The sequence below is a fragment of the Marmota monax genome, unplaced genomic scaffold (genome assembly GCF_021218885.2).
Source record: "Marmota monax isolate L192 unplaced genomic scaffold, Marmota_monax_Labrador192_F-V1.1 WCK01_AAM20220418_F8-fsc00012, whole genome shotgun sequence".
In the NCBI taxonomy this organism is placed as follows: domain Eukaryota; kingdom Metazoa; phylum Chordata; class Mammalia; order Rodentia; family Sciuridae; genus Marmota; species Marmota monax.
The window spans coordinates 13,714,403-13,730,935 of record NW_026695227.1 but is presented as its reverse complement, the minus strand read 5'-3'; the positions used below and the strand labels follow the sequence as shown (position 1 = coordinate 13,730,935).

The 16,533-nt window shown below is 37.2% G+C and overlaps 1 protein-coding gene across 4 annotated transcripts in view; it reads left to right on the top strand.

Annotated features, from left to right (window-relative positions):
* The window catches only part of Itpr2 (inositol 1,4,5-trisphosphate receptor type 2), a 518,501-nt gene that overhangs the window by 406,946 nt on the left and 95,022 nt on the right, over positions 1 to 16,533 (top strand). For all 4 annotated transcript variants that reach the window (XM_058576367.1, XM_058576366.1, XM_046435433.2 and 1 more), the window contains one exon: positions 13,374 to 13,549. In XM_058576367.1, coding sequence (XP_058432350.1) covers positions 13,374 to 13,549 — 176 coding nt within the window. The remainder of the gene's footprint in view (positions 1 to 13,373; positions 13,550 to 16,533) is intronic.

Below are 16,533 nucleotides of genomic sequence, written 5' to 3'. Positions count from 1 at the left end.
AGGAGTTGCTATAGGTAAAGCATTTATAATAGTGCTTTACCTATAGCAACTCCTTAAGCGTCTGATAAAGTTGAGTTGTGGTTGTTATAAGGTACAGTATGTTCATGCTACCAAGGGAAGCCTGTTGGAAAGGTGTTATGATGAAAGCAACAGATATTTAAGCTCATTTCAGATGAACTGGAGGTGAGACAAAAAATGAGAATCCCGGAGTAATTTTCTATTTTATAAGTCCATTATAGATAACAAAGATATTAAAATCTTAACCTTTAGCTACAATTTGTGTGGTCATGAAAAAAAGATTTCTTTCATTAGAAGACATTGCCTATGATAGAATATTTGTCAATAAGGTGGATGCGCGAGTTAAATATCAGTGAAAAATATAGCAACTCTTTGGCCATCCATACTGCACTAGGAAGTGGAAACGGCCTGTCACTTCGGCCCTGTGTTTGGTCTCCTTTAATGTGAACTCTTGGCACCTGAGGAGTGTAACTCTTGTGACAAGAGAAGTCCAGCATGAAATGATAAATCACTATCATCTGCACACAGACTGCTGAGACTAGATGGCAGAGTCCCAATTAATAGAGGCATAAAGTTTTAGAGTTGGAGGCAACTCTAGAATTCATCCAGTATCAAACCTTTATTTGACAGATGCAGAGATGGAAACCCAGAGAGGCAAACATGGCTAATCTCAGAGTAGAAGTCTAAACCTTTTGTTTCTAATCTGGGACCTTTCTTCATGAAAGATTGTATTGGAAATATGTAGATAGTGTGTGCTCCTTCATATATGACCTCATGTCCCCTCAGTTCCATTCTATGATGTTGCTGACATGACCAGCAGAGATTAGGTGTACAGCCTTTGCTGCCACGTATTATGCATGGTGATGGGAAATGCCATCCTCTGAACCACTGTTCCTTACTCATTCAGGAGAAAGCAGAACACCAGATGTATTTTTAATACTAACCTGACTAATAATAGTTATAATAGTAATATTGATAATAATAATAGTGGCTGATGTCCTTTACCATTTAGATTGGGTCAGGCAAAATGCTCAGCACTTTACAAACATAATTTCATTGAATCTTCCTGACAAAACCTGTAAAGTGAATACTTTGTTCTATGGATGGTACACCCGTTTCAGATTTGCCTAATAATTCTATTTTTAAATAAGCTCTCAAGGTGTTTCTGATGTGACTTGAACAAAGACTGAAAACCACATGTATAGATGGGTTTGGAGTTGTTCTCCTGACTCCAAAAGAAATAGGATTAACAAACACGAGCCTGAAAAACATGGTGCCCCATCATCAGCTGCAGATGCAAATTTTCCCTTGAAAAGGAACTAACAGTAGCAACCGAGGAGAGGCTCAGTCTCAAAGTATCTGGGTGTGGGTTTGGCATTTAGAAGAAAGGGGCAATGTAGAACCCCAAGATGAGTCTGGTCATCAGATTGCAGTTCCAGATGAATGATTTAGTTATTACTCCATGAGCAAGGTTGAAATTTAGGTCACAGTTAGCATAGTCTCCAAACCTCAGCTGCACACTGTGCATCTCTAGGAAGGCCAAGGAAGGAAAGTCAAGGCTGATAAGTACACTTGGCCACCAGAACTGTCTGAAGAAGAATTCTGTGCTGGTGGTGAAAGCTCTTTGATGCTGAATTTTTTCGAACAGGCTGAACCATTACTCTCCTGGAGCACTTTGAAGTCATTAAAAGATGGATTATGTGACCATTAAAATTCTTCTAAGATGTGCTCAAAAAATGATGGGGACGTGTAAGAACACAGGATCCAACTTAAAAGGCCTCCTCGTCGCCAAATCTGAGAAAACTTTGAGAAAAAAATTATTGACAGTGACACATTATAACTCATGGAATAAAAAAAGAATCCAGGAATCCATATTTGTAGTGAGAAAAAAGAATTCTTCCTTATAATAGTATTCTTGTTAATAAAATGTAGGCAGAATGATGGAAATAGAATATCACCACTTGACAAACATCACAGCAGTAAGAATCAATAATGGGTGCTAAAAATAAGAGGTAGCTATATGATGAAAACAGGATGTTCACAGAGTCTTACCAATTACAAAAGGAAAAGTGGTAACTTTAGAGTGGAGAAATCACTTTAAGCATTCAATCTTCATGTTGCCATTCATGAGACATGGTAACATCATGTGGCTTCTGACAAAAGGTACCAACAAGGACATAACATCATTTGCCAAAAATGATGAGTAAAATGAGGAAATTTCAGACACACTCCAAATCAGGGACATTCTATAAAATAATCAGCTAGTAATTATTATAATAATTAAAGTTATCAGGTTTATTTTTTAATTTCTTTTTTTAGTTGTAGATGGACACAATACCTTTATTTTGTTTATTTATTTTTTTAATGTGATGCTGAGAATCAAGCCCAGTGCCTCACACATGCTAGGCTACTGCTCTACCACTGAGCCACAACCTCAGTCTCTTATGAGGCTTATGAAAGACAAAAATTAAAGAATGGTCCAAATTAAGAGAGATGAAAGAGGGCTGTAGCTGTAGCTTAGTGGCAGAGTGCTTGCCTAGCATGCATGAGGTACTGGATTCAATTCTAATGACCACATAAAAATAAACTTAATAAAATAAGGCACTCCATCCATCTACAACTACAAAAAATTTTTTTAAAAAAGAGAGAGATGAAAGAGATGTGACAATTAAATGCATCGTGATCCCAAAAAAAAGATTTTAGTTGGACATATGGCCAACTTTGGTCAAATAGGTTAGCTAAAAATGCCTCATCAATGATGTTGATCTTTGGTTATATAAGGTGTTGACATTGGGGAATTTAGGTAAAAGATATGGAGGATTTTTTTGCATTATTTTTGCAACTATTACATAAGTCTTAAAGAGTTTGCAAATGAAGTTTAAAATGAAAAATAAGTAAATAAATATAAGGAATCTATTTTACCCTGAGATCCTCATAATTTTGTGTGTAGATGTTGATCATGTTGATCATGAAATCTCCTAATAAATCTTGAGCCAAAAAAAAGACTTCCGATTAATGTGTGCCACCCTTTCCAATCCCAAACCTTAATGCATGTTACTTTAGAGCCACAGAGACCAATGGGAACATGAGAGCTGAGGGGCTGGCAGAGGGACTGGGCTGTTGATGCTTTCTCGAGGTGTATTTTCCAGCCTTATAACAACAGAGCCACTGGGGATTTCTTGGGCCTCAAGTCTGGTTTACAATGGGGATATAATATTAACTAAGAGAATAGTGTTCCCCTTTGGCCATGGCACTGGTATACAGTAATTAAAGGGAGATATTATGGGGAAGACAATTCTTAGAGGACAACTTGAAAAGTACACTCTGTCCTCTACTCCAGATAGAGAATGTCCTCTCATCTCCAGGCTAGCACAGCAGCTGTTGATGCTAGGGAATCTCCTGGATATCTGCTCAGAAATTAAAGATGGCCATGCCAATTGTCTCTGTCCTGGACTGCATTTGGCAAAAGCAGACTATTCAGGGGAGAGAATTTTGCCATTGGAATTTCTCATAGCAAGATAGCATGTGATTTTTATAAAAATGAGTGTGTTTGTGTGTGTGTGTGTGTATTTCAATTTTGTAGGTAATTCTTTTTCCCTACAAGTGCTTTGTGTTAAAAAATAAATAAATTCTTCAAGGTATTTCAGTACATTCAATTAAATAAGCATAAGCATTGATGGGGTACCACCAAATTTCAGGCAGCATGCTAGATCCTAGAAATTCTAATAGTAGGAAAGCTGTCCTTGTCCTTAAGAAGTTCTTGGTATGATTAAAGGAGCAAAAGTTGAGAAAAGCACAAGGAAAACCCATGGATTTATGAATGGATGTCTACTTTAGCTGGACTAGGCAGAAAAAAACAGGAGAGTCTTATGAACCTATGTGGGAGGCAGAGGCCATGGAGAGAGACCAAGAAGTAAGAAGCAGATTGCTCTATACAGGAAGCCATAAACAAATTAGCATGAGGTAGATTGAGGTAGATAGCAGCGTTCCATTATGTGAACTGAATTGAGTTTCCAATTTTGCTGCCTAAAATTTCTTTTATAAAGGCTTAACTTCCTACTTTCTAAGATTTAAAAATGTATAGGGGGATTTCTAAAAATATTTTCCATTATAAATATTATACATGCTCCTTATAGAAAATTGGTAGAAATATACTGTACTGAGAAGAGAGATAACCTTCCCCCTTAATGGGTAAGGAAAGGCTTTGAAAATCTGCACTATCTGCTCTAGAGTTTGTCAGAGACGTTTTATATTTTAATTTCCTTTCTTTCTTTTTCTTTTTTTTTTTCGTGTTGAATCTTCAGATAGAAAACAATAGGATCATTCTTATGGAAGATGAAATTACAGTTATCATTATCAATTAATAGTCATTTAAAATAAATTTTAAGCTTCTTTATTCATTCCTCAAGGATGTATTTATCATTAAACTACGTACAAGGGGCTGTGTGAGACACTTTTGGAATTCTTTCTAGAAAGCAACCAATTTTAAGCACATGGCTATTAATTTCTTGTATAATCAGGAGGAAATCTCACCAAGTTTGATACTATATGGAGAGGAGTAAAGATGTGGCTACCTTATCAGGCATTAACACCCAGTGTGGCTATCTGTGCCAAATCTGGGACTTCAAGAATGTCATACCAAGACATTGTGAATTACACTGAAGAGTCACTTGATTGATAGAAAATTGTTAAATGTGCGGTGAAGATGTTGGCGGTTTTAATATACTTGAAAGTGAAGCTCTACAACTTGGAGTGTTTATAAATAGACTTAACTGCCTACTTAAAATGAACTCACAGAGTATGTTTCTGTTTGTTTACTTAATGAACTTTAATTTATTGCTTCAAGACAAGCCCTGTGACAGACCTGGAGATGGCCCTCTCCCTTAGGGTTTGCATTCTAAAGGAGACCCAAGTCCTAATAAGGATAAGAGGACCCTAAAGGCATTTTTTTTTTCTCATTGAGATCTGTGACGTCAAGGCAGTTGGTGGTTAGGCTTTATTTTGGGTAGACACAAAATGATTATAAGCCAATATCAAAATAAACACAAGTAGCATGTCCATTTTGTTAGCACTGGAAACAGAATGTAACTTTCAGGAAGTTTACCCCTTTTCTTTCCCCATCCCTGAATTAATCTTACCAGATAAATTTGATTATGGGGGAGATCAAACCTCTCTTCCCAATCTTTTTTCATCATTGTTTGCTATAAAACATGTGTTAGTTCATTTTGTATGGATATAATAAAATACCTGATGCTGGGTACTTCATTAAAAAAAAAGAGAGACTTGGAGTTCAAGATTGGATGGTCCTATCTGTTCACCCCTTGGTGAGGGCCCTCGTCACAACATGACATGTTATAACTCACAACATTATAGAAAGGTGGATGTGGAAATGATCGGGTGCAAAAACCCTGCCTGCAGGATAGCCTCACTTTATAACAACTGCTTTGGAGAGAACTGTGTTAGTCCTGTGATAACTGCATCAATTCCTTCCCAGGGCAGTACCCTCATGACCTAATTACTTTGCAGTAGGCCCTGCCTCTTAAAAATTTTACCACCTCAACACCATCATACCGGGGCCCAGGCTTCTAGGCTGTGAATCTCTGGGGAACACACTCATACTGTATGCAGACTATAGCAAGAGAAAACATGATAAAAACAAGCATTTCAGAAGTTAATGTCTAAACTAATGCTCTTCATTGATATTTTTTGTTTGTTGTAAACTTTTTTTATGGTTTGTATCTGGAATATCTGCTCCCACCCAAGGTCCATGTAGCCAAGGCAGCAACATTCAGAGATGGGACTGTGGGGAAGTGTTTGGAGCATGAGGGCTCTGACCTCAACAGTGAATTGATAATTTGATGGCATTTTAGGGAGGTAGGACATAGTTGAAGTGGGCCCTTGGGCATGTATTGTCCCCAACCTCCTTCTCTCTCAGTCTGCCTCCTGTCTGCCATGAGGTAAGCAGCGTGGCTCTGCTTCACCTTCTGCCATCATGTTCTGCCTCACCTCAGGCTGGAAGCAATGGACCTGACTGTCCTTGGATGGAAAGCTCAAAACCACAAGCCCAAATAAATCTTTCCTCCTTTAAGTTGTTTATGTCAGGTATTTTGGTCACAGTGATGAAAAGCTGACTAACACAACATCTGACAGTATCAGTCTATTTTTGAAATTTATTAGCACTGTGAACTAAAGTCTATACAGAATTCATTAAAGGAGGCCAGATAACCCAGGGTTTCAGTGATAGTACAAAAGCTCTCCACACCAAAGCACTCAAGGTGTTTTGCATGCAGAAATAAATTTATAAAATAATAAAAACAGGTGTGGCCAAAAGAATAAGAGTCATCATGGAATACTTACTAAAGAAATTTGTGGAAAAACCTCCATTTTTTTGTACCCCCTGTGGCAATGTCATCCTATGGACAGGAGTTTGAAGTTCCAGAGCTGATCCAATCAGCCCAAGAATGTTGCCCCTTGATTTACTTCTACAGATGGAGCACTCACAACCCACAGAGGATTCCTTGATTCTGCATGTCAGTGCAAATGTCATTGAATTGTACTTCTTTTTAAAAGAAAGATATTTTTAAACCTCCTTTGTGGGCTGTTTCTGAGAAATTCTGTTTGTAATGGAGTTCATTTTTTTTTTAATTTTTTATTGTTGGCTGTTCAAAACATTACATAGTTCTTGATATATCATATTTCACACTTTGATTCAAGTGGGTTATGAGCTCCCATTTTTACCCCATATACAGATTGCAGAATCACATCAGTTACACATCCATTGATTTACATATTGCCATACTAGTGTCTGTTGTATTCTGCTGCCTTTCCTATCATCTACTATCCCCCCTCCCCTCCCCTCCCCTCCCCTCTTCTCTCTCTGCCCCCTCTACTGACATTCATTTGTCCCCCTTGTATTATTTTTCCCTTTCCCCTCACTTCCTCTTGTATGTACTTTTGTATTACTCTGAGGGTCTCCTTCCATTTCCATGCAATTTCCCTTCTCTCTCCCTTTCCCTCCCACCTCTCATCCCTGTTTAATGTTAATCTTCTTCTCATGCTCTTCGTCCCTACTCTGTTCTTAGTTACTCTCCTTATATCAAAGAAGACATTTGGCATTTGTTTTTTAGGGATTGGCTAGCTTCACTTAGCATAATCTGCTCTAATGCCATCCATTTCCCTGTAAATTCTATGATTTTGTCATTTTTTAATGCAGAGTAATACTCCATTGTGTATAAATGCCACATTTTTTTAATCCATTCATCTATTGAAGGGCATCTAGGTTGGTTCCACAGTCTTGCTATTGTGAATTGTGCTGCTATGAACATCGATGTAGCAGTGTCCCTGTAGCATGCTCTTTTTAGGTCTTTAGGGAATAGACCGAGAAGGGGAATAGCTGGGTCAAATGGTGGCTCCATTCCCAGCTTTCCAAGAAATCTCCATACTGCTTTCCAAATTGGCTGCACCAATTTGCAGTCCCACCAGCAATGTACAAGTGTACCCTTTTCCCCACATCCTCGCCAGCACTTGTTGTTGTTTGACTTCATGATGGCTGCCAATCTAACTGGAGTGAGATGGTATCTTAGGGTGGTTTTGATTTGCATTTCTCTGACTGCTAGAGATGATGAGCATTTTTTCATGTACTTGTTGATTGATTGTATGTCCTCCTCTGAGAAGTGTCTGTTCAGGTCCTTGGCCCATTTGTTGATTGGGTTGTTTGTTCTCTTATTGTCTAATTTTTTGAGTTCTTTGTATACTCTGGATATTAGGGCTCTATCTGAAGTGTGAGGAGTAAAGATTTGTTCCCAGGATGTAGGCTCTCTATTTACCTCTCTTATTGTTTCTTTTGCTGAGAAAAAACTTTTTAGTTTGAGTAAGTCCCATTTGTGGATTCTAGTTATTAACTTTTGTGCTATGGGTGTCCTATTGAGGAATTTGGAGCCCGACCGCACAGTATGTAGATCGTAGCCAACTTTTTCTTCTATCAGACGGCGTGTCTCTGATTTGATATCAAGCTCCTTGATCCATTTTGAATTCACTTTTGTGCATGGCGAGAGAAAGGGATTCAGTTTCATTTTGTTGCATATGGATTTCTAGTTTTCCCAGCACCATTTGTTGAAGATGCTATCCTTCCTCCATTGCATGCTTTTAGCCCCTTTATCAAATATAAGGTAGTTGTAGTTTTGTGGATTGGTTTCTGTGTCCTCTATTCTGTACCATTGGTCCACCCGCCTGTTTTGGTACCAGTACCATGCTGTTTTTGTTACTATTGCTCTGTAGTATAGTTTGAAGTCTGGTATCGCTATACCGCCTGATTCACACTTCCTGCTTAGCATTGTTTTTGCTATTCTGGGTCTTTTATTTTTCCATATGAATTTCATGATTGCTTTCTCTATTTCTACAAGAAATACTGTTGGGATTTTGATTGGCATTGCATTAAACCTATAGAGAACTTTTGGTAATATCGCCATTTTGATGATGTTAGTTCTGCCTATCCATGAACAGGGTATATTTTTCCATCTTCTAAGATCTTCTTCTATTTCTCTCTTTAGGGTTCTGTAGTTTTCATTGTATAAGTCTTTCACCTCTTTTGTTAGGTTGATTCCCAAGTATTTTATTTTTTTTGAAGATATTGTGAATGGAGTGGTTGTCCTCATTTCCATTTCAGAGGATTTGTCGCTGATATACAGGAATGCCTTTGATTTATGCGTGTTGATTTTATATCCTGCCACTTTGCTGAATTCATTTATTAGCTCTAATAGTTTCTTTGTAGACCCTTTTGGGTCTGCTAGGTATAGAATCATGTCATCTGCAAATAGTGATAATTTAAGTTCTTCTTTTCCTATTTTGATGCCTTTAATTTCTTTCGTCTGTCTAATTGCTCTGGCCAGTGTTTCGAGAACTATGTTGAACAGAAGTGGTGAGAGAGGGCATCCCTGTCTTGTTCCAGATTTTAGAGGGAATGCCTTCAATTTTTCTCCATTCAGAATGATGCTAGCCTGAGGCTTAGCATAGATTGCTTTTACAATATTGAGGTATGTTCCTGTTATCCCTAGATTTTCTAGAGTTTTGAACATAAAGGGATGCTGTACTTTGTCGAATGCTTTTTCCGCATCTATCGAGATGATCGTATGGTTCTTATTTATAAGTCTATTGATGTGGTGAATAACATTTATTGATTTCCGTATATTGAACCAGCCTTGCATCCCAGGGATGAATCCTACTTGATCATGGTGCACAATTTTTTTGATATGTTTTTGTATCCGATTCGCCAGAATTTTATTGAGGATTTTTGCATCTAGGTTCATTAGAGATATTGGTCTGTAGTTTTCTTTCTTTGAAGTGTCTTTGTCTGGTTTAGGTATCAGGGTGATGTTGGCCTTGTAGAATGAATTTGGACGTTCTCCCTCTTTTTCTATTTCCTGAAGTAGCTTGAAAAGTATTGGAATTAGTTCCTCTTTAAAGGTTTTGTAAAACTCTGCTGTATACCCATCCGGTCCTGGGCTTTTCTTAGTTGGTAGTCTTTTTATGGTTTCTTCTATTTCCTCAATTGATATTGGTCGGTTTAGGTTGTCTATATCCTCCTGACTCAATCTAGGCAGATCATATGACTTAAGAAATTTATGGATGCCTTCACTATCTTCTAATTTATTGGAGTATAAGGATTCAAAATAATTTTTGATTATCTTCTGTATATCTGAAGTGTCTGTTGTGATATTGCCTTTTTCATCCCGTATGCTAGTAATTTGAGTTCTCTCTCTTCTTCTCTTTGCTAGCATGGCTAAGGGTCTGTCGATTTTGTTTATTTTTTCAAAGAACCAACTTTTAGTTTTGTCAATTTTTTCAATTGTTTCTTTTGTTTCAATTTCATTAATTTCAGCTCTGATTTTAATTATTTCTTGCCTTCTACTTCTTTTGCTGTTGTTTTGCTCTTCTTTTTCTAGGATTTTGAGATGAAGTATGAGATCATTTATTTGTTGGTTTTTTCTTTTTTTAAGGAATGAACTCCAAGCAATGAATTTTCCTCTTAGAACTGCTTTCAATGTGTCCCATAGATTCCGATATGTTGTGTCTGTGTTTTCATTTATCTCTAAGAATTTTTTAATTTCCTCCTTGATGTCTTCTATAACCCATTGATCATTCAGTAACCTATTGTTCATTCTCCAAGTGATGTATGCTTTTTCCTTCCTTCTTTTATCGTTGATTTTCAGTTCCATTCCATTATGATCAGATAGGATGCATGGTATTATCTCTACTCCTTTATATTGTCTAAGAGTTGCCCTGTGACATAATATATGATCTATTTTTGAGAAGGATCCATGTGCTGCTGAGAAAAAGGTGTAACTGCTTGATGTTGGGTGGTATATTCTATATATGTCAATTAAGTCTAGGTTATTAATTGTGTTATTGAGTTCTATAGTTTCCTTATTCAACTTTTGTTTGGAAGATCTGTCCAGTGGCGAGAGAGGTGTGTTGAAGTCTCCCATGATTATTGTATGGTGGTCTATTAGACTCTTGAACTTGAGAAGAGTTTGTTTGATGAACATAGCTGCACCATTGTTTGGGGCATATATATTTATGATTGTTATGTCTTGTTGGTGTATGGTTCCCTTAAGCAGTATGTAGTGTCCCTCTTTATCCCTTTTGATTAACTTTGGCTTGAAATCTATTTTATTTGATATGAGTATGGACACTCCTGCTTGTTTCCGAAGTCCATATGAGTGATATGATTTTTCCCAACCTTTCACCTTCAGCCTATGTATGTCTTTTCCTATCAAATGAGTCTCCTGTAGGCAGCATATTGTTGGGTCTTGTTTTGTGATCCATTCTACTAGCCTGTGTCTCTTGATTGGTGAGTTTAAGCCATTAACATTTAGGGTTATTATTGAGATATGGGTTGTTCTTCCAACCATATTTGTTTATTTCTGTTACTAAACATGGTTTGTTTTCCTCTTTGATTATTTTTCCCCCCTTTACTGTCCTACCTCCCACTGTTGGTTTTCATTGTTATTTTCCATTTCCTCTTCCTGTAATGCTTTGGCAAGGATGTTTTGAAGAGATGGTTTTCTAGCTGCAAATTCTTTTAACTTTTGTTTATCGTGGAAGGTTTTAATTTCATCTTCCATCCTGAAGCTTAATTTCGCTGGAAACACAATTCTTGGTTGGAACCCATTTTCTTTCAGTGTTTGAAATATGTTATTCCAGGATCTTCTAGCTTTCAGAGTCTGTGTTGAAAGTTCAGCTGTTATCCTGATTGGCTTACCCCTAAATGTGATCTGCTTCCTTTCTCTTGTAGCTTTTAAAATTCTCTCCTTATTCTGTATGTTAGGCATCTTCATTATAATGTGTCTAGGTGTGGGTCTCTTATGATTTTGCACATTCGGCGTCCTGTAGGCTTCTAGGATTTGTGATTCTGTCTCATTCTTCAAGTCTGGGAAGTTTTCTCATATTATTTCATTGAATAGATTGCTCATTCCTTTGGTTTGAATCTCTGTCCCTTCCTGTATCCCAATGACTATTAAGTTTGGTCTCTTAATGTTATCCCATATTTCTTGGATGTTCTGCTCATGGTTTCTTAACAGTCTTGCTGAGCTGTCTATGTTCTTTTCAAGTTGAAATACTTTATCTTCATTTTCTGATGTTCTATCTTCTAAGTGTTCTACTCTGCTGGTAGTATTCTCAATTGAGTTTTTAAGTTGGTTTATTGCTTCCTCATTTCTAGGATTTCTGTTTGTTTGTTTTTTATAACTATCTCCCTGTATAGTTGATCTTTTGCTTCTTGGATTTGTTTATGTAATTCATTGTTGAAGTGATATTTCATTGTCTGATTTTGCTGTCTGATGTCTTCCTTGAGACTCCAGATCATCTGAAGCATGTATATCCTGAATTCTTTATCTGACATTCCATCTGCTGCAGCTATTACCTCTTCTAACGTTGAGTTGACCTGCATCGCTTGTGGTCCTTTCTTTCCTTGTCTCTTCATACTGTTCGCGTTCCTTTCTACTTGGTGAAACTGTTGTGCTATTGAATTTTCCCCCTATATATTTATATTGGTCTTGTATAGTTGCAAAGTCTCCCTCGCAGGCGCGGGTGGCAGCTCTGCCCCTCCTCCAATTGGGGCAATGTGCCTACCACGCCGGCAGGCCACTGGGCCTGCTTTGCCGGTCGGTAGCAGGTCCGCCTACCTTGCAGGCGCGGGCGGCGGCTCTGTCCCTCTGCGGGAGGCTAGGCTTATTCTGTCGGTGGTCGCAGTTCTGCCTACTATGCAGGCGCAGGCAGCAGCACTGCCCCTCTGCAGGCCTCTGGGGCTGTTCTGCCAGTGGGTCGCAGGTCCGCCTACCTTGCAGGCGCGGGGGGGAGGCGGCTCTACCCTTCCTCAGGCCACTGGGCCTGTTCTGTCTGTCGGTTGCAGGTCTGGCCTGTTCTGATGGTGGTCACAGTTCCGTCTACCTTGCAGGCGCGGGGGGGAGGGGGCGGCTCTGCCTCTCAGCAGGCCGCTGCTCCTCTTCTGCCTGTGGGTCGCAGGCCCGCCTACCTTGCAGGAGTGATTGGAAGCTCTATCCCGCCGCGGGCCACTGGGCCTTTTCTGTCGGTGGTCACAGTTCCGCCTACCTGGCAGGCGCGGGGGGTGGGGGGCGGCTCTGCCCCTCAGCAGGCTGCTGGGCCTGCTCTGTGGGTGGTCACAGTTCCCTCTACCTTGCCGGCACAGGGGGAGGGGGCCTGGAGTTCATTTTTAAAAACTTTTTATTTTCTGATGATTGCATAGCTCTACATTTTCTATAAAACTTGTTTTGGATTTTAGATCCTCACAGTCATACACATACATTCAGATGTAGACACCTGTGTGTGTGTTGTAACAGTTCAAACTTGTCCTTACTTTATAAAAAATTAGGTACTCTACATACTGGATTGTTTTTAGGGAAAACATAATATGGATTCTTGGTAATAATGAAGCAAGACAAAGTATGAGTTCAATGAAAAAGTTGCCTGATTTCTCATAATTTAGCTATACCCCTAACAGTCATTAATCATAAATTTTGAATTAGGATTTCCAAATGAGATGGGTCTTAGAAAATTACTGGAAAGCACTTAGAAAATTACTCCCAGAGGTGAGATAGGAGGAGAATTCTCAGATTTAATAGAAGGAGGTTAACTAGTGAGTAAGTAGCTTGAAATTAATCACAAACTTTCTAGTAATGCAGTAAGTAATGTGTTCAAAGACATTTCCTTAGAATATAGAGTTTACAGTGGTTTTGTTTCAGTGCATTATGGCTTGACTTGCTCAAATAGAGGAGCAAGTATTTCAGCATTTTCTAGTTTTATTCTCATTGAAAATAAATTTCTTCCACATTTTACAGGTACCCTCTCTCCATTGTTCTCAGTCCTCCTGTGGATAGCAGTTGCGATCTGCACGTCTATGCTGTTTTTCTTCTCCAAGCCTGTGGGTATTCGGCCCTTTCTTGTGTCAGTCATGCTCAGGTCAATATATACTATAGGTCTTGGCCCTACATTAATACTTCTTGGTGCAGCTAATGTAAGTACTTTGCTTAGTTTCCTATTGTTACAGAACTAATTAAAAGTGTATTAAACATAAAACTGTAGCTCTATGTTTTCACTCATGTAGACAAAGTGAATTCTAATTTATTGTGAACCTAAATTAGCCATAGTATAATTCGTACATTATTTAATTTAGAGAAATTAAAAAATGACAAAAAATCAATATATTTAAGGAGGTAGCATTTGGGGCATGACCCAGTTCTGCCATCAATTTAATCTAATCCAATTTTAATGCCACCCGTATCCTATACCCACAGCTATTGACAGCAATGACTCCAAGCCACTGTAAAACATCCTAAAATGATTTCTAAATCATCCAAGAAAGATTAAGTTATATTCAGTAGAACTTAAGAAGTGAATACCTTTTTATCAAATGACCTAAGAAAAAGGGTTATTGCCTGAGAAAATATGAAATTGGACTCCTTTTATGTGAACAAATCTTATAAATTTGTAGAAGGCATAGATAAGATTAATATTCTTTTTGCCAAGTTTTGAAATACTAGAAAAAGGAAGTACATTTTGAAACTTTAGTTAGGTGAGTTTAGAATATGCAAGCTAGAATACTATTTCAAAAAGCAGGTAAGACATTTATACAAATAATATTACCCAAGAAGTAAAATTTTTAAAGGATCTCTCTACCAGCTTTACACAAGGTGAAACCATAAATGGATATTACCTTAAGAAAAAATATATCACCTGGCTTTTGAAATACAAATGGACAGGTAAGCCCAGAAATATTGTTATTATAGCTACTGAATTCCTAATGCATTTTATCTTTTACTGAGTTTTTAACATAATATACCCTATTCTGGAAATTTTTTAGCCAGAATTTATCTCCCTTACTACATTATACAGTTCTTAAGAATAGTGCTTGATCATTCCATGTCATAAGGAACATCATAGGGACTCAATAAATATTTCTCAAAGCAGTCAACTAATTATTAAGTGAATGAACGAGTGAAGGAATGGTTATCTTTGTATTCTTGTACAGTGTCTTACACATAAAATATGTTCAAATACTTATTGAAAATTAATAAATGAAATAGTCAATCAAATTGTGAGAATTATGATGCTGAGCTAGTATGAGCAATTCTGTATTTCTGTGTTTCTGATATCTCTTTTATTACAATTCTTCAAAAATTAAACATGACATATTTGACACTTCCCAGTTAATCGGATTATTCAAGCAACCAAATTGCCAGTTCTCAACTATTGTTAATAAAGGGAAGTGTATTATAAAGAAGTCTATAAGTACAGAATCTTGTAAAGTACCAAATATACCTTCTGCAAGTTTCTGGAGGGCAGAAGTTGTCACGTTCATGTACATAATCCTACTCTTCTTGCTCCCTTCCAGCTCCTTTTTTCTTTACTCTAATACTTGGTATTTGAACATTGAAAATATTTACATGAACTGAACTTGTACTTTCAATGCATTGGAAATAAGCTAATTTGGTAATATTACCAAACCATCTAATTTGAGAATATTCAGGAATATATCTAAATTTTTCTAAACCTATGTATTTGGCTTATTTTTTCTTTAAAAAAATAATTTGAATATGAAACCATATTATTTAAGAAGCAAATATTTTTCATAAACTGGTAACTGACCCTCAATAGGACACTATCCCTAAGTTAGAAAAATCCAAGTTTGATAAGTGAAATAATAGTTAGATAGATTTGGCCAAAAATAACAAACTTTCACTGTGCCCCTGTTATGTAATTTAATAGATACTAAAAATAGCAAGAGGAGAGGACATGGTGCTCGCCATCTAGAGGTGGATGTGTCAGACTCACTGTTTTGCATGTTCTTTATCTTTGGACCCAGAATATATTAAAAGATGAGGAATAGCATTCTAATGTCTGTTGGGATAAACCCAAAACACTTGAAGTATTTCTCTTATCCTCCTCCTGGGATAGGATAAAAACAACACTTGTCCTTAGGTTTTGGTGAGAATAATTCCACTATAACAATTGAGTATTCATATGAAATGCAAGTCTTATACTTTAATATCTTTATGAAAAATTTTTAAAATATGTAAACATATCTACCTTATTAACTATATGGAAATCTGCTGGTACCCTAATAGCTTTTATAGTATAAAACATGTTTGCACAGCCAGATTATGCATTATCACATCCACTGGTCCAGGGCATTTTGATGAAAGAATCAATGTCAATTTGGGACAAACTCCATGGAATAATTGTAATCTTGATATATTAGGTATTGACAGAAGTTTTATCTATAATTTTAATATTATATCAACTAAGAATTCTTAGTGAATAATCATCTACCTTAACTTTTAAAATAACATACTGTAAAATTATCTATGGTTTATTCAGGAGGCAGGAAATAAACAAATGAAAATATGAATTGGTCATGCTGTGTATCTTAGGTTTTAATATGTTCATTTACTTAATTTATGCTTACACATTTGCATTGCATAACAGGTGAGATTATAAGTGCTAAAATTAGAGATATCAGAAACAGGAAAAAACAGACATCTACTTGAAAGGTTAGCCTTAATGAAAATCAGAACTAGACTTCAGGCAACTCAGCAAGCCTCTGAATTTCATTCTTCTCATCCGTGGAAGGAATGAGATACTGATACCTAGTCTGTAAGAGAGCAGTTGCTATTTAGTGCAATTGAGATGAGTGTGGAAGATTTAGAAAAGAACAATAATTAGGATACTGATACAACAGTAATAATAGCTACCATTTACTTAGGATCTAACATGTGAGGCAGTATGCGCTATCATGATTGGAGAGTGTTTCTGTTTTGGTTCTTGTTCCTGGACTCTGCCTTTCATAATGTTATGCAAACACTGAAAGTCTCTTTTGGAAAAGGAACTAAGTGGGAGGAAAAAATCCTCAGCTTGTGTGCTGAGCATTTAGGATTACTGGCTCCTCTTTGTTGTAGTACTTCATTTTTTTTCATCTTTATTCATTTTTAGAAATTGAAG